The following is an 18,514-nucleotide window of genomic DNA, read 5'->3' as shown; positions in this document are numbered from 1 at the left end:
AGTGACAGAGACAGAGCTGAATCAAAACTGGTTGGGTACTTTTCTCACTACCCAAGACTATACTTCCTGTATTGTCAGTGTCTGACTGGTACTATATTAATACATACACTGTGAAGGTCCAGAATGTTTTTTTGAGTCATCTAAGAATAATAACCCTGAAAAAGTGTCTACCATTCAGTGGGTTCCTCATCTTTAGATGTGAGCCTTTCTGGGGTATATTGCCCTTGTTGGATCAATTTTTTGTATCTAGTTTTGACTTAGGAATTAAAAATTCTTTTTGTAAAGTTTTTTAGGTGGATGAATAAAAGTGCTTAGTTTTTGAAAGATTTAAGAGAAGCATTTTGAGTAGTCAGTACAAGCAATGCTGAAGAAAGACTAAAGAAATTATGAAAAAAAATTTCAAGAAAGCAGACCTTTTTAAAAAACAAACACACACAGGGAATAAGGACTGCAGAGAGAAATAAGAGGTCCTTGGGAGGGCAGTTTTCATGCTTGGAAATTGAGAAACATGAACATAAAACAGCATCTGAACTCATGAATAGTTTTATTTCTCACACTACCATTTCTCATTCTACATTATGCCATTTAATCAACCATGGGATAGAGATTCACTGATATTGAGGTGTAGTTGAGTGAAATAGACCTGACTGATCCCTAAGAGGATAAAGCAGGTATAAAGGAAAAAGTAGAACAATGTAACATTTCAAGATAATTCATTATTGAAATTTGTTTTCTTTGTTTCTGTCTTAAGTAGTAATAAATATTAACATTATCACTTTTTGTGTTTGACTAGACAAGTAACTTGTTAAAGTTGATAGTGTGTATCCTTTGTAACTCTGGCACTCTTCTCTGTAATTCATTCACTCATTCAGCATATGGTTGGTTGTTGTGGGCCTAATATATGCCAGGCATTTTAGGCTAAGCAATGGGTAGTTAGGATCCCTGCTTTCTTGGTGCTTACAGCCTCATCATTTATAACAGGAAGTTGATCGTATGATTTTAAGACTCACTCACTATGTCTATAGAGTACAGAAGAATTCATGCTTCTGGCTAATAGAAGGTGTGGTAAACTGGTCTGTACATACTTTGACAGAAAAAATCAGTTCTATCAATAAAGAGAACTTGGGGCCCCAAATGCAATTCAAAGAAAAAACTACATGGTGTTATGACAGAAGAGATGTTAGAAAACCTGAAGAAAGATATGTTTTGTGGATGATTTGTTTAGCTGACACATTTGAAAATTTTTTCAAACAAAACTATTATCAAATGTTATTGTTTGGCCGAAACCGGTTTGGCTCAGTGGATAGAGCGTCGGCCTGCGGACTGAAAGGTCCCAGGTTCGATTCCGGTCAAGGGCATGTACCTGGGTTGCAGGCACATCCCCAGTAGGAGATGTGCAGGAGGCAGCTGATCGATGTTTCTCTCTCATCGATGTTTCTAACTCTCTATCTCTCTCTCTTCCTCTCTGTAAAAAATCAATAAAATATATTTTTTAAAAAATGTTATTGTTTGGACAGATTGATTCTCAAAAGCTGTTTTCCAGAGTACTTGAGAGCAGCCGTTCACTCCTTACTTAAGGTGAAATACTGATTTATGATGATGATGAATAAGAATGGATTTAGAACATGTGTGGAATACCATTTGTCTTTCAGTGTTCAGAAGTAATGGTTACCTGGAACAAAGTTTCTGGGTCTAGCCTAGAAGTGAAATACACCTTGTGATCATGTGTGATGAAGACCTCCTGTTTCCCAAAGCATGCCCAGTTTGGTTGTGACTTTCTCCTTCCTAAGCTGCTGTTGTGGTTGCCTCAGTCTTGTGTGAGTGTGAGACTGGAAAGCTAATAGCTTGGTTTCTCTCAAATCAGCTTAATGAAAGGAACCAATTCTGGGGTTGGCAGCTGGGAAGCCCCAAAAGAGAAAATTCTTGCCCCCAGCTATGAAAGTATGACAGACTGTTTTGCTGTTTGCTGTATGAGTCTCCTGCTAAGAGTGAACAACTCCTAGAAAGCAGAGTGCCCACGAATCTTGTTCAGCCTCAGCTTTGCTCTCTCCTGGTCTCCTAGGCCCCCTGGTGACTTGGCAGGGAGAAAGGAATTTACCTAGGATTGGAAATGGTAGTGCTCAATCTTGAATCACAGGAATTTCCCATGATTCAGATTGCTTTTGCCCAACCTGGGTATTGGGACACTAGTGCGTAGAATACATAGCTGTGTTATGTTGTAATATCCTGACTTTCCTTCTTCAATCTCCTTTGTCAGTGTTTTGAACTAGAGAATAGGGAAAAATGGTGACAGTATAATGGTGAAAAGCAGGGTAATGGTATGGGTATGGATATGCCTTCCACAAACCCTACACAACCTGTCTTGTCTTTCTAAAAGCCACACCTTATATATTTGGTTGTATACATGTTCATATATGCTTGGACTGGTAGGTGAGGACATAAGTAGAATTAGTCAATCTTCCTGTACCCAAACAGTTGTGAGATGTGTCTGTATTGAAACAGAGTGAGAAAAAGAAGTCAAGGTCGACAAAATGTGGCAGGCCAATAAAAAAACAAAATTAAACTAAAACATGAGCCCTGCTACAACTGCAAAAGTTGTATGTACATTTGGACTAGAATTGGAATAAACCACACACACACACAAATGTAAATTTGAGAGTGAGAAGGTTGAAGAGTGGATTTTTAAAGGTAAGACATTTTAAAGTTTTTGTGCAAGATAGAATAAGCTAACCTGTATCTGACACACAGTGTTCAGTCCAGCATTCATCGTGTAATCCTGGTATACTGTTGTCCCTGTTTTACAGATGAGGGAATTAAGACTCGAGATTAAGTAATTTGTCCAAGGACCCGGGGGTAATTGATTCGACCAGGATTTAAACTCGTGTGTTCTAATTCCAAGTGTTCTTTTTCCGATTTCTACGCTGGACTAGGGTGCCTGATGCTGACACTGCCATGTTTACTAACTCTTCTTTTGGGTGTACCTGCTGCTGTCCTGGCCTGGAATTTCTTTCCTAGGAACACCGCTTCAGGGTACTTGGAAGAGCCAGTCAGGGGAACTTTAGGCACCAGCTATTCATCTCCTCCTTGAAAATAGGAAGAAAACCCAATTTTTGTTATAATGGCTCCTGCTTTCTGGTTTAGATGAAGTTTCATTTTCATGTTCTTAGATGGAGCATTGCATTAAGAAAAAAAAAATTTTTTTTTTTTTTTGAAGAGTAAAAATGTGTGCGCGTGTGGGCAAAACCTGGAAGGCAATAAACAAAAATGTTAGTTATGTTGGAGGCTTGTTTGTTTTTACTTATTTCATGTGCTTTTTGTATTTGGAGACACTTGTGAATCTCCAGATTCAGGACAACACAATAGCATAAAAACTATGAAGTGGAAGCCACAAAATCATGTTGAGACACAGAAGCAGGGTAATGACCAGCAGCAAGGCCTACTTAGTGGTTCTTTCTCAGAGCTGTCTGCTGTCTCCAGGATCAACTCCTGTTGTCCTGTAACCATGAGGAATCAACCCCAAATTGAGGGACATTCTATAAAATAGCTGTCTTGTACTCTTTAAAAATGTCAGCTATGAAAGATAAAGTCTGAGAAACCTTTCTATGTGAAAAGAGAAGAAAAAGACATGATAACTAAGTGCACTGGGATCCTGAATTGGGTCTTGGATTAGGAAAGTAAATGTGATGAAGGGCATTATTGGGATAACTGGCCAAATCTGAGTAAGGGCGATCAATACATTAAGTACTATATCGATGTTAAATTTCCTGAAGTTGATAAATGTACTATGTTTATGTGAAAGGGTGTTCTGAGGAGATGCAGAATCAAGTACTTTGGAGGAAAGGATCATACTGTCTGCAGCTTACTCTCACGGGTTCTGTAGAAACTGTGTGTGTATGTACACACTACCCAAGTCTAATTCCTTACAGCCAGGCAGGAAGAAATACATGTGTGGTAGAGATGGTTTACTAGGCATGTATGTACAGAGAACTGTAGAGCCTGAAAAGAGACACCTGGTCAGTTTTGTAGGGGTAGCCTAAAAAATGTCTTCATAGTCACTTAGACTAATCCTAGTGAGTGGGGGTGAGGTTTTCTAGTGAGGAGCGCATTTAGAAGAAAGATTGCTCGTGCATGTGAGAGCTCATTGTGTTATGGCTGAAAGGGCTAAGACATGGTCATGTTCTGATGGCCTTGTACATCTTACAGAGGAGTTTGAGTTACGTCCATAGACATGATGGAGATAATCAAGATGCCTTCAGCTGCGAGGTAATATTAAATTCCAGCTAGAACGACTTAAATGATAGGAAATGTATTTTCTCACGTAACAAGAAATGTGGCTTTTTCCTGACCTGGTAGGGTAGAAGGCTCCATCATGGGAGTCAACATCTACTACAACAGAGATCGAAAGGTTCAGTGCGAGGGACCCAAGAGCCAAGACATCTACCTAAGGCTGTTGGTCAAGCTATACAGGTTTCTGGCCAACTTCAAACCAACTCCACCTTCAAGTGGTGCTGAAGAGGTTGTTCATGAGTTGTACCAACCGGACTCCTCTGTCTCTTTCCCAGATGGTCCGGAATTTGAAGCTTCCTGGCCAGGAGGGCAAAACCACAGTGGATATAGGGACTAAAACCTATGACGTGTGTGTTCAGGAGGTGTCCAGACTGGAGGTGTATGCACTTCGAGTGAGCAGCTGCTCCTAGAGCCACTTCCTCAAGGCTGGGGGCAAGATCCTCACCTTTGACCAGCTGGCCCTGGACTCCTCCCAAGGGATGTGGTCTTGTCTTCCTTCTGGTTCTTGCATGGGCCTCAGAGTACACAGGCATTTTGGCAAGGCCCCAGGAATCCCTCACAGCCACACCAAACCCTACGTACAATGCAAGGGCCGGAAGTTTGAACACGCAAGAGGCTGACGGGCTAGCCATGGGCATAGAAAATGAACCCCAGATCCTACCTTGTTATTAAAAAGATTCTGGATGCTGGGGGAGGGAGGGCATGAAGATAGGAAAGTTCCAGGGTTAGATAATTCAGCTCAGAGATGGCTTTATGAACCCAGGTGTTTGCATTTTTTTTTTTTGCTGCATCCATCCTTAGTGTGTGAATGGTGTCTCTGCTCCTGGTTGAAGAGAGTTGCCACAGTTCCGTAATGAAATCTAGTGATAGGGGAATCTCTTTCTGAGCATTCCTTATTATTAGAAAGGAAAGCCTTTTCCAGAATTGTCTTGGCCAACTTGCCTTTAATTCCCTTAGCCAGGATTGTGTCACCTGCAAGGAGATGATTGTGGTGTTTGGCTTCTCCAGTGGCTCTCCCTCCTGTGGCTAAAAGGTGTTACCCTTCCTGAGAAGAACCTCTGAGGAGCTAGCCAAAAGAGGTTGTTGTGTAAGCAGCCTCCAGGGTCTGTCACCATTGAGAGAAAAAAATTTCTATAAGTGAATGGTGGGAAGAGGAGTGGCTGCTAAGTTAAAAAAAAAAAAAAAAGCCTCATGCACTCATCCCCTTGACCACTTTATCAGGACAACTCTTTATTTCTGGCATATTACTCTCCAGCCACTGCCCATATGCACATACTTTAGTTCTAATCTTATTCTAGGTGTCATTTTGCATACACTTTCCATTGGTATGTTTTTATACACCATATAAACATTTTTCTACATTTTTATAGTCTTCATAATTCTAATGTATAATGTTTTATCATATTTTATAGCAATTTATTAAACTTACTATTGGACAATAGTAATAATAAAGGCTAATACTTACTGAGCACTTTTACATTTATTCATTTAGTCCTCACAACATTTCTATTGGGGTATGATGGCCATTTGTTACCCCAGCTTCCAGGTAAGAAAACTGAGGCTCAGAAAGTCTAAGTAACTTACGTGAGGTCACACAGTTAATTAGCGGGGAGCTAGCAGCAGAGCTGGAGTTCAGATGCAGGCAGTCTGGGACTATAGCCATCAGCTTAAACTATCTCTGGATATTGTTACCCCTTTTTTTTTTTAATATATTTTATTGATTTTTTACAGAGAGGAAGAGAGAGAGAGAGAGAGTTAGAAACATCGATGAGAGAGGAACATCGATCAGCTGCCCCCTGCACATCTCCTACTGGGGATGTGCCCGCAACCCAGGTACATGCCCTTGACCGGAATCGAACCTGGGACCTTTCAGTCCGCAAGCCGACGCTCTATCCACTGAGCCAAACCGGTTTCGGCGTTACCCCTTTTTTGATGTTAATACTATGATGAACATATTTCTACATATCTTGTCCTTGCACATGCATGCATAGCCAGGTTGTGGGTTGAAGAATGCATGGTCAGTGAGGGACTAGAGATGACATATATAGACCACATGTTAGAGAAATGTTACTTTGAGAAAGGGCCAGAAAAAAAGGAGTTGCTTTCACTCCTTATGTTCAATTACCAGGAAGGATTATTTAATTTTTTTTACTGTTTAAATCTTTCTTTGTGATACCTGCTTTTGTCCTTTGTGCATTTTGGGGGTCAGGGTGCCTCTCATATTAATGTATGATTAACATTAAGCCCTTTCATATGATACAAATATTAAGCTCCTGTTTTATTTTCTTAAATTATTTTTGGTTTCTATATATGTATTTATTATTTTCTATAGCTTCAACATTTTAAGGAATCAAATATTCTGTTAAGGCTAGTTTTTTAAATATATAACTTACCTTTTAAATATGTAATTACTTTACATATTTAGGTTAGGTTTTACTTTAATTTTCCCAAATTGCTGTTTATCTAATCTAATGCCCAACTGCTTTTTACACAATACAGTCTTAAAAGCATTTTTACCTTATAATTCAGTTTTTTTTAACTCTCCATTGTTTTCCTCTAATTTGTTTATGTGTTTGTCCTCATAACACATGATTTAATTTTGTTTGAAAATATGATCAAATCTAATAGGGCTAACTCTATTCTCATCTCTGTTTAACATTATCTTTTTCAGAACTTGAAAAAATTTTTCCATGTTTTATTTTTCCAAATTAACTTTCAAATCATTTTGACATTACTCTTAAGACATGCTGGTGTTGTGTGTTACATATGCCTCTTTAGGTTAAGCTCATAGTAGCATATAACAGTTGGAGAGCTATTATGGTTACTTAATTTCTCACTTTCATTTCTGTTTAATTTCTAGATTTTGGACCATTGTTTGACTTGGAAAATGATCTTCCTGATGAGCTGATCCCCAATGGAGAATTAGGCCTTTTAAACAGTGGGAACCTTGTTCCAGATGCTGCTTCCAAACATAAACAACTGTCGGAGCTTCTGCGCGGAGGCAGCGGCTCTAGTATCAACCCAGGAATAGGAAATGTGAGCGCCAGCAGCCCTGTGCAGCAAGGCCTTGGTGGCCAGGCTCAAGGGCAGCCGAACAATGCGAACATGGCCAGTCTGGGTACTATGGGCAAGAGCCCTCTGAACCAGGGAGATTCTTCAGCCCCCAGCCTGCCCAAGCAGGCAGCCAGCACCTCTGGGCCCACTCCCCCTGCTTCCCAACCACTGAATCCGCAAGCACAAAAACAAGTGGGACTGGTAACCAGCAGCCCTGCCACGGCGCAAACAGGACCTGGGATCTGCATGAATGCTAACTTTAACCAGACCCACCCAGGCCTCCTCAATAGTAACTCTGGCCATAGTTTATTGAACCAGGCCCAGCAGGGGCAGGCGCAAGTCATGAATGGATCTCTGGGGACTGCTGGCAGAGGAAGGGGAGCTGGAATACCTTACCCTGCTCCAACCATGCAGGGGCCCACAAGCAGCGTTCTGGCTGAGACGTTAACACAGGTTTCGCCACAAATTCCCAGTCACGCGGGACTGAACACAGCACAGGCAGGAGGCATGACCAAGGTAAGTGAGCATCAGTGCTTTGAATGCTTCCTAGTAATTGGTGTTTGCTCCCTCCAAGTAACATGGTAAAATGTGGAAAGTCTCCTTCAGGCTTTCTTCTGGCCCCTCCTACTTGGAAGAAACAGATTTGGTATCTGGAGTCTTTCTAGGATAAAGATCTCTGCTCCATGTTGTTGTTTTTTTTTAAAAATATATTTTATTGATTTTTTACAGAGAGGAAGGGAGAGAGATAGTCAGAAACATCGATGAGAGAGAAACATCGACCAGCTGCCTCCTGCACATCTCCTACTGGGGATGTGCCCGCAACCCAGGTACATGCCCTTGACCGGAATCGAACCTGGGACCTTTCAGTCTATCCACTGAGCCAAACCGGTTTTGGCTCTGCTCCATGTTTTTAAAGGGGGAATTCTTAAAGGAATAAAAAGTTGAATAGCATGCATATCAGGCATTTGAAAACATAGGGAATGTGTTCGAACTGATTGCCAGTTTTCAACCTCTGAAGAAAATGTGTGGAAATAGGACCACATGGTTGAAAGAGGCAACTTCTGCTGAGAATCCGTTTGTATCAGTGAATCTGATTAAGGCTGTTTTACCCAGCTAGCCAAGTTTTTCCTCTACCCCTTCCTTTTTACAACCACCTGATAAAGTGCCTATTGTCACTGTGTCTATTGTGCCAACAAAAAAGTTGTGTTCCCATGGTTAACAGGGAAGAGGTACCAGAGCCAGGGGGGCAGTGCAGTCTCTTGGGTACCAGAGGAAATTCAAAGTTCTAGTTCTCAAAGTGGGCTCCCCATCAATATCATCTGGGAGCTAGTTAGAAGTATATAGCTGCTGACTCAGAAAAAGAGAGTGGGCCCAGCACTCCAGGGTTTAAGAGGCCTCTGTGTTATTTCGAGGCCTGGGCAAGGTTGAGAGCTCTGCTGTAAGGAAAGGCCTAGGCTGGGGTTTGTAGCTGCCAGCCTTGTAACTGATGTGTAGAGTAGGAACCAAACTTGGATAATAGGGAAGGCAAATGCCCAGATAGATATGAGAGAACTGGAAAAGATTGAAGTTCACAAGGGATGAAGAATGCCAGCTAAATCCCAGTGAAGGAACAAATGCCCGTAGGAGCTCTGAGACAAAGGCTTCTGAACTACAGCCACCAGGGCATCTACTTCAAGCAATATTTGGTACAGCAAATTCCAGAATAGAAAAATGGTTTGGGCTGTTCTTTGGATTTGATTAATCCATATAAGGAAAAGGGAGAAATTAGAATAGAACGCAATTTCCCCACAAGGTTGATTTTGAGCATTAGGTGACGGATATGAAGTCCTGTGACTATCTTAGGTAAGGAGCAGAATTTTTTTTTTTTAACTTAAGAAACAAACATGAAGTAATTCCCAACATCGAAATTGCAGTTATCTCTTGAAAATTAGCAAAAGACAATGTGAACTTAAACTTTAGTTATTCCTGGCATTTGAAGAGGGGTCTGTGTATGCACGTGCCTTTTAGAGTTGGGCTGAGAAGGGATTTCTGATGGGTTTGGGATTCTTGGATAGATTGATGTTTGTTCCTTCTTAATCCACTCATCTTTACAATCCATACTACCCAGTTAAAAAAAGCTTTTTATTTTGGAGAATTTAAATCATATACAAAAGTAGTCATAGTAGCATAGTGCAGGACTTCTCATTCTTTTTGGTCTTGGATTCCTGAATAATCTTAAAAATTATTGAGGGCCTTAAGGAAATTTCTTTAAAATGTGGATTATATTTGTCAATATTTGCCACACTGAATACTAAAAACAGACTTTTAAAACACAAGTATATATTGCATTAGCCATCAAGCACGGTGACATCACATGTCACAGAACCTCTGGAAAACAACTCTGTTCTTATGAATGAAAGTGAAAAAAAAATGTCTTAGTGTTTCATGAAAACAGTTTTGGGCCTCTGACCATACTTAGCCATTGACAATATGTATTCCTAAAAGTTAGACTTGGCATACCCAAACATAAGTGCCAATCTCACTTGTAAATGCATGAATAGTTTCTTCAAGATGTCAAATATTCACTAAATATTCAAATTTCCAGTGGTCTCCTTTGTCATAATTTTTTTTCAGATTTTTTTTCAAAATTTGAATAACCCATATTTCAGTCAATTGATAGGACTACTAAGAATCTATTAATCTCTAAGAGTCTTACATTTTATTTGTTGAAGAATCTGGTGGTTTTGCTTGTTCTGGGGAGTTTCCTGCAATCTGGGCTTTGTGATTTCATTTTTGCCACTTAATGTCTCTGTTTACCCAGGTTTTTCATTCTGTTTTGGGATTCTTTGTACAGAGTGACCTTTCTTTCAAACAATACTTTGTAAGTGTTCACTATGTGGAAAGTAAATTACATTAGTGTTGTGAGGGTAGTCTTCTCTATTGCCTGTAGGTATCCCAAAGAGGCCTATGGTGAAGAAAGGGCAGGGACTGTCATTTTTGAAAGATTGTCATGGCCTTTGGATGGGACAAAAGAATTAATAGTGGTGGGCAAATAGTAAGAACAAGAGACAAGTTCATTTTAAACTATTCTCTATAACAGCAGTTTTCAACCTGTGGGTCGCTACCCCTTTGGGGGTTGAATGACCCTTTCACAGGGGTTGCCTAAGACCATTAGAAAACACATATATAACTACATATTGTTTTTGTGATTAATCACTATGCTTTAATTATGTTCAATTTGTAACAATGAAATTGGGGTCACCACAACATGAGGAACTGTATTAAAGGGTCACGACATTAGGAAGGTTGAGAACCACTGCTCTATAATAAAATAATAGTAGAGCCAACTAAGATTTTAAAATGCATACGGGGAAAAGAAACTTTTTTCAAAGATAATTTTGTTTTAAAATTATTACACAGGAAATGCATGTTTTCTATCTATACTAATAAAAGGGTAATATGCTAATTAGACTGGATAGACCGGATGTCTTTCAGATGTCCTTCCGGACAAAGCTGTAGCTGCTGCGAGGGCTGAGGAGGGCTGCATGAGGAGGGCTGGCAGCCGCAGTGGCTGGCAGTGGCAGCAGCAGTGGGATGATGGGGGCGGCGCCTTCCCCTGATGGGCCCAGCCACCTCCCACAGAGGGAGGCCAGATGGGGAGCGGGCCTAAGCTGTCAGTAGGACATCCCTGAGGGCTCCCGGACTGTGAGGGGGCAGGCCAGGCTGAGGGACCCCGTGCCCCTTCAGCCCGGTGCACAAATTTTTGTGCACTGGGCCTCTAGTAAATTAATAACTACATCTATGTATATTTATTAACACACATCTTTTAAAATACCAAATGGAACCAAACTATATAAGCACCTTGCCATTTTACCTAACAGCATACATATAACATATATTCATATATCCATATGTCAGTGCACACAAAATTTTTCTCCTACTGATAGAAAAGTATCCTATATAATAAAAGTGTAATATGCTAGGTGTCCGACTGATCAGTTGACTGTTTGACCGCTTGACCAATCACTGTGATGCTCACTGACCACCAGGGGCAGACGCTCCGACTGGTAGGTTAGCTTGCTGCTGGGGTCCGGCCAATCAGGACTGAGCGAGAGGACTAGACGTGCCCTGGAGCCCTCCCATGGCTCCTCCCCGGCCCCGATCGGCCCCAATCAGCCCCAATTCCCAGCCAGGCCAAGAGACCCCACCCGTGCACGAATTTGTGCACCGGGCCTCTGGTTTCAGGTTTCATTATATGATGCAACATAATTTGTTTATCTACTCCTCTATGGTGAACATTTGTACTGTTTTTTACTTAATTCATTCAGAAAATGTTGCAAGGAATATATGCTTGTTTAGGAATATCCACATACACTATGGGGTAGATTCTGAAAAGTGCGGTTAACAAAGACTGTTAAAAGTTTTGTTTTTAGAAAGTAATCATACACATGGTTTAATAACAAACACTCCCCTCTCCCCCCAATAGCATTAAGACTAGGAACTGATACGTTAATCTCTCTTATTGAGGATCGAGTCTTCAACCCAGGCATGTGTCCTGACTGGGAATTGAACCCATGACCTCCTGATTCATAGGTTGATGCTCAACCACTGAGCCATGCTGGCCGGGTGAAAAGTTAATCTCTCTTAATTCTTGATTTTTGGTTCTCTCAAATTCTTTCACCAAACACAACTGCTATTTCTTATCTATCCTTCAAGAAGTGGTCTGTACATAGAGGTATAGTGAGGTGAGTGTGTAGATATTGCTCTTAAACGTAAAGAGTAGTGTATAATAACCTATCTCTACCTCCTTCCCTCCTATCTCTGTGTATGTGTATTGTGTGTGTGTGTGTGTGTGTGTGTGTGTGTGTGTATGTATGCATGCACCTCCTTCCTACCATTTAACAATGTAAAATGGAAGTTATTCCACATTAGATAGACCTCTCAGTCCTTTTTAGTAGATAAGATGCAGTAGTAGTTTCTGATTTGGGTATATCATCATTTGTAGGACTAGTGTCCCATTGGCTGGACACTTGTTTCTTTCCAGTGTTTCTCTGTTTTGACAGTTTTGATTTGTATTTACATCTTTGTACATCTGAGTTACTATTTCTGCTGGATAAGTTCTTGGGAATAAAATTTCTGGATTGAAGGATATTGACATTTAAAATAATCATAGGTATTGCCAAACACTCTCCAAAAACATTGTGCATGTTACACTTTCACCAGCAGCAAATTTGTCCCTGTCCCCCCAATTCTCACCAACAGTGATGTCATTCTTTACTGATTTGCCATTCTCCTAGGCAAATTGTCTCTTAAATAAAATGTCTCTTCATAAGTTCATGGGCATTTGTATTTTGCTATTGATCACATTCTTTGTTTTTCTGATACGTTATTTCCCATTTTTTGTTGTTGGTTTAGACTGCAGTGATGGCGAACCTATGACATGCGTGTCAGAGGTGACATGCGAACTCATTTTTTTGGTTGATTTTTCTTTGTTAAGTGACATTTGAATATATAAAATAAATATCAAAAATATAAATCTTTGTTATACTATGGTTGCAAATATCAAAAAATTTCTATATGTGGCCGAAACCGGTTTGGCTCAGTGGATAGAGCGTCGGCCTGCGGACTGAAGGGTCCCGGGTTCGATTCCGGTCCATGGCATGTACCTGGGTTGCGGGCACATCCCCAGTGGGAGATGTGCAGGAGGCAGCTGATCGATGTCTCTCTCTCATCGATGTTTCTAACTCTCTATCTCTCTCCCTTCCTCTCTGTAAAAGGTCAATAAAATGTATTTTTAAAAAAAATTTCTATATGTGACACGGCACCAGAGTTAAGTTAGGGTTTTTCAAAGTGCTGACACGCCGAGCTCAAAAGATTCGCCATCACTGGGTTAGAGTCTTAATATTCTTTGTATGGTAAAGGTTTAAGCCTTTTAATAAATGCAGATTCTCCCTCCTTCTTTTATTTGCTCAAGTCGTTTTGCTAGGAATATTGGCCACACAGCTTTACAATGGGATAGTTCTTATGATAGATGTGCTTTTAACCAAATACAGTGAAACCTTGGTTCTCAAACTTAATTCATTGTAGAAGGCTGTTCAAGAAGTGATTTGTTTGAAAGTCAAATAAATTTTTTCCATTACAAATAATGTAAATTGAATTAACCCGTTCCAGACCCCCAAATGATTCCCTATTTTAACTTTTCTTATAAAACAGTAGTGTTTAATCTATAAACAAATACTTCTTAAATTTATATCGAATCACCCCATTACTAGCCTTAAATGAATCACTGTTAGCGCTCCTTTCAGAGGTGTCTTTCAGGGGGCCAGTACGCCGCATCGACGCTTTTTCACATCACTGCCTCTGAAATATGTCGCCATCTAACTGCTTTTTGTTTATCCAATCAACAACAGTTTTTCTGCCTCTTCAGTTGCCTGTGATTATTGTTTCTTTCACACCCTTAGCCACATTAGCACACTTGATGGCCTCTTTATCTTTTAAAATTGTGCTAATCATTGATTTAGCCAACAACAAAAGCATTCTCTCCTTTTTTGTTGCCTGAGTGATGCTTTTCGTCATGCTGAGGTATCAGCATGAAAGGGTTGTCAGGTCAAAAACAAGTTTTGGTAGACTGCTGAGCCATTTTTTCTGTGAACTTGATGGAGAACTGAATTGTTCCAGATGGGAGACTTTCGAGAACCGAGGTTTGACTATAGCTGTTTCTTGTTTTTATAGAAATAGGCTTATCTATTTTTTTCCTTTATGGCTTCTAAGTTTTATGTATGTTTAAAAATTATGAACTATTTTTGTGTATTTTTCCCCTCATACCTTGGATCTTTAACTCAGAATTTATTTTGGTTTCAGTGAATTACAAAGATCTAGCTGTATAATTTTTTTCCAATTGTTAGTTATCCCAGTACCATTTATTTAGGTATTGCTAATCCAGCTTTACTCCCAGTAATATGACACACTATTTTTGGTATATTTTATTTAGTTTTCACATATGGAAGGTTTGGGCCTAATTTTGGACTTTTGGTTTCATTGCTCTTTGCTTATTCTGTGCTAGAAGGTTATTATCCTACCTGTATAATGAGTTTAATATATAATGGAGCTAGTTGCCTTTTATTCTTTTTCAAATATTCAGTATTTTCTTTACCATTCCTCTAAAATACTCTTCCAGATGTAATGGGTCTTAACCCTGTCTACACATCAGAATTACTTGCACATCAAAATGTAATGCCGGAGCCTGGCCGGCATAGCTCAGGGGTTGAGCGTCGACCTATGAACCTGGAGGTCATGGTTCAATTCTCGTTTAGGACACATGCCCAGGTTGCGGGCTCGATCCCCAGTGTGGGCCATATAGAAGACAGCCTGATCAATGGTTCTCTCTCATTTATATTTGTCTGTCTCTTCCTCAATCAATAAAAATATATTTTTTTAAAAAAATTATGATGCCTGAGCCCTAACCAGTTAGGTCCAGTGGATAGAGCATCGGCCTGCAGACTGAAGGGTCCAGGTTCAATTCTGGTCAAGAGCACGGACCTTGGTTCCAGGCTTAATCCCTGACCCTGGCACATGTGGGAGGCAATTAGTCGATGTGTCTCTCTCACATTGATGTTTCTCTCTCTGTGTCTCTTCTCCTCCCTTCCACTCTCCCTAAAAATCAATGGAAAAATATCCTTGTGTGAGGATTAAAAAAAAAAAAATGTGATGGCTGAATCCACTGCAAACCAATTAAGTTAGAATCTCTGGGTTATGGCATGAACATTAATATAGTTTGTAGTTCTTCATGATTAGTTTCTCATGGCAGCCACGGCTGAGAACTTACTGTTTCAGATAAACTTTAGGACTGTTTTTCAAATCCTTTAAAATAAACAAATAAAATTCATAGGAGTGTATTGAACTTTATAAATCACTTACAGTGAAATTTGACATTTTAGCAATTTTGTGGCTTCCTGAGTTATCTTATTATATACATGCAAGTTGTCTTTTCATGGAGTCTTAAGTTGCTGAGAAGTATAGCATAGTTTTCTTTATATAGGCAATACACCTTTTTTATTAAGATTATTCCTAGATGTAGTAATGAATTTATTATTGCTATTGGGAATGAATTTTTCTATTTCATCACCTAACTTACTATCTGTGGAAATAATATCCTTGTGTGAGGATTAGTCCAACCGTCCGACCAGTCACTATGATGCACACTGACCCTCAGGGGGGAGACGCTCAACACAGGCGCTGCCATGATGAGCACAGAGAAATGGCACCGTGGACCTGGTGCCCATAAAGCAACACTCTGCCTGTCTGCCTGATCGCCTCTAACTGCTCACCTGCCTGCTTGATCTCCCCTAACCACTGGCTTGCCTGCCTGATCATCCCTAACTGCTCGGCTGCCTGATCACCCCTAACCACCTCTGCCTTGGCCCCCACCGCTGCAGCTTCATCTGGAAGGTCGTCCGGAAGGACATCTGGAATGACATATGGAAGGTCATTCAGCTTTCCAGTCTAATTCGCATATTACGCTTTTATTATTATAGACAATATGAGGTTTGGTTTGCAGTCTTTTAAAATTGAGGAATAATCTATTCATTTATAAGATGAATTTTATCAAATTCCCTTTTGTTGATATCTGTGGTGATTACCCTGTGATTTTTCTCCTATCTTTTATATATGTGATAGATTATCTCAATAGGTTTCCTAGCATCAAATTGAATCATCTCTGTGCTTGTGAAATTGAAAGTTTAGTGTAGTGCTGAATTTTATTTGCTAGTCTTTCATTTAGAAGCTTTGCTTCTCAATAACCAATAATGAGGTTGATCCATAGTGCTTTTTTGTGTGTTGTCTGGTTTTGATATCAGCGTTATGTTAACTTGATCAAAAAGAGTTTGGAAGCCTGTCACATCTGTGCTCTGGAATGTTTTTGCATTTCAATGATCTTTTCCTTGAAGAATTGAGAGACTTCACCTGTACAACTATATGGGCTTGAAGCTTTTTTTCCTAGGAAGTAACTTAAGATCTTTGACAATAATATTCTTGCTATTTTCTGTAAATATTGACCTTTTGAACTTTATGTCTTTTGGGTCAATATATTTTTCTTTTCAAAAAGTCTAAATTTACTTTTAGAGAAAAGCTGAAAATATTTAACTCTTTTACTCATTAAAAATATAAAGTGGTTACTATGTACTACTATTCCTATGTTACAGGTTAAGAAATGGAAGCACACAGAATGGAGGAAAGTTAAATAACCTTCCCATGATCACACAGCCAGTAGGTGGCACAACCAGGATTGGCTCTCTCACAGTTTGGCTAAGGGTCTCTTTCAGACTTTCTGGATATTGGATTATTTCCTCTTGCTCATTCCTAATTTTCTGTGACTCTTAAAATAGAAAACAAAGTTATTTCTCTATTTCAGCAGTAGGAAAATCTGATATGTTACATACTTTGTGATAAAATATTCTATTGAAAATAACCCCCACATATATATTATTTTTATTTTTAAAATTAATTTCAGAGAGGGAGAGAGAGATAGAAACATCGATAATGAGAGAGAATCACTGATCGGCTGCCTCCTGCATACCTCACACTGGAGACCAAACCTGCAACCCAGACATGTGTCCTGACCGGGAATTGAATCGTGATCTCCTGATTCATAGGTCGACACTCAGTCACTGAGCTACACCAGCTGGGCAAAAGAAAAGCAAAAAAGATACATTTAAGTGGGATTTACTAGCCGTACAAACAATCACATTATTCTCGTGGGTACAGGTGTTGAGAAGTGCTACTCCTCACAGAGAAGGTGGAAGAGGGAAGCCAAAAGCAGGTAAATTGAAGATGATGTGTGATATCTGGCCAAAGAGTTCAGAATCTTTCTAAGGTTGATAAAAATGTGCTTTTGCAGCCTTAGAAATGCTTTTAGTCCTTTCTTACAAATAAAAATATGACAAGGGACCAAAATAGTTCGTACGGTAAGCCTTCTTTACAGGGGGTTAGATTAGTGCTTATTTTGTGATAAGGTTTTTGAAATTTTCTGTTTTAGACAGTGGTCAGAAAACAAAGAGCTTATTTTTGCTTGGAGCTCTCCCGAACGGGTAAATGTGTGTGTATTTTAAGGTTTTGATTTAGATCCAGACACTCTGGACCCAGTCAACTAACACTGTGGTCAGATAGGTTAAAGCAGCAGTTCTCAGATTTGAGTGTCCAGAAGAATCACTGCAGGCTTGTTAACTCAGAATTCTGGGCCCCTCCTCAGAGTTGTTGATTCAGCGGATTTGGGCTATGGCCTGAGAATTTGTATTTCTTGCCAGCTACCTGGTGACCCTAGTTGTGCTGGTCATAGACCATGCTCTGTAAACCTGTATGCTGACAGAATGGATTAGCCAGAATATAGTCAGTAAAGAATTAGTAGAGCCACATCAGTCATTAAAAGAATGCATGACTCATCTACATTCTCTATTTTGGAATGATAATTGGACATTTTTATATTTAATAACAAAGATAAAAATACTGTACATTTGTCTAATGCTTTTCTCTTTTTCATGTAATATCATCTTATCTGATCCTTAAACGAATGCAAAGAAAACAAGGCAATGTTATATTAAGTAAATCTTAATTTGGACTTTGAAAAAGGTCACAATGGAAATAAATGGGTTTGCCTATAGAATGAAAAGACTAAAAGCTTTGAATTACTACAATGTGCTGTGAGATTTATATCTTCTGTAGGCACAGGTTTTTGGTAGAAATATTAAGCAGTCTTGTACTAGCTCATTACTGTGACTTCAATGGAAGTTGATCATAGTTGTCCTTTAGAATATGTGATTCAGGGTGCACCTAACTTCACATGATAATTATCCATGAATTTGTTTCATTAAAAAAAAATTTTAGTTAGTGAAATTATATGAGATAATATATAACTGGGTATTGTCAGTAGTAGTAATAGTAGTAGTAGTAGCAGCAGAGACTGCCTTCCCCAGATGCAGTAAGCTAAGTGCTTAAAAACAGAGCGTGGGCTCTGGAGTAAGCTACCTTGGTTCAAATCTAGGCTCCACTAATTCTTTTCCCTGGGAAAATTACATAACCATTCTAGGTCTTGGGTGTTTTTTTTTCTCTCACTCTTTTTTTTCAATTAAATCTTTATTGTTCAGATTATTACATTAGTTACTCTTTTTTCCCACCATAACTCCCCTCCACCCAGTACCCA

The 18,514-nt window shown here is 39.5% G+C and overlaps 1 protein-coding gene and 1 pseudogene across 2 annotated transcripts in view; both read left to right on the top strand.

The window, feature by feature from the left end:
* Positions 1-3,236: 3,236 nt before the first annotated feature.
* On the top strand, positions 3,237-5,473 carry LOC107182153 (annotated as a pseudogene).
* Positions 5,474-7,132: 1,659 nt separating this feature from the next.
* Positions 7,133-18,514, top strand: part of CREBBP (CREB binding protein) — a 135,487-nt gene continuing 124,105 nt past the window's right edge. For both annotated transcript variants that reach the window (XM_015560126.1, XM_015560125.1), the window contains exon 1: positions 7,133-7,857. In XM_015560126.1, the coding sequence (XP_015415612.1) occupies positions 7,393-7,857 (465 nt within the window). In that variant the 5' untranslated portion in view covers positions 7,133-7,392. The remainder of the gene's footprint in view (positions 7,858-18,514) is intronic.

The sequence above is a fragment of the Myotis davidii genome, unplaced genomic scaffold, assembly GCF_000327345.1.
Source record: "Myotis davidii unplaced genomic scaffold, ASM32734v1 scaffold555, whole genome shotgun sequence".
Taxonomy (NCBI): Eukaryota; Metazoa; Chordata; class Mammalia; order Chiroptera; family Vespertilionidae; genus Myotis; species Myotis davidii.
This window is presented reverse-complemented; position numbering and strand designations above follow the sequence as displayed.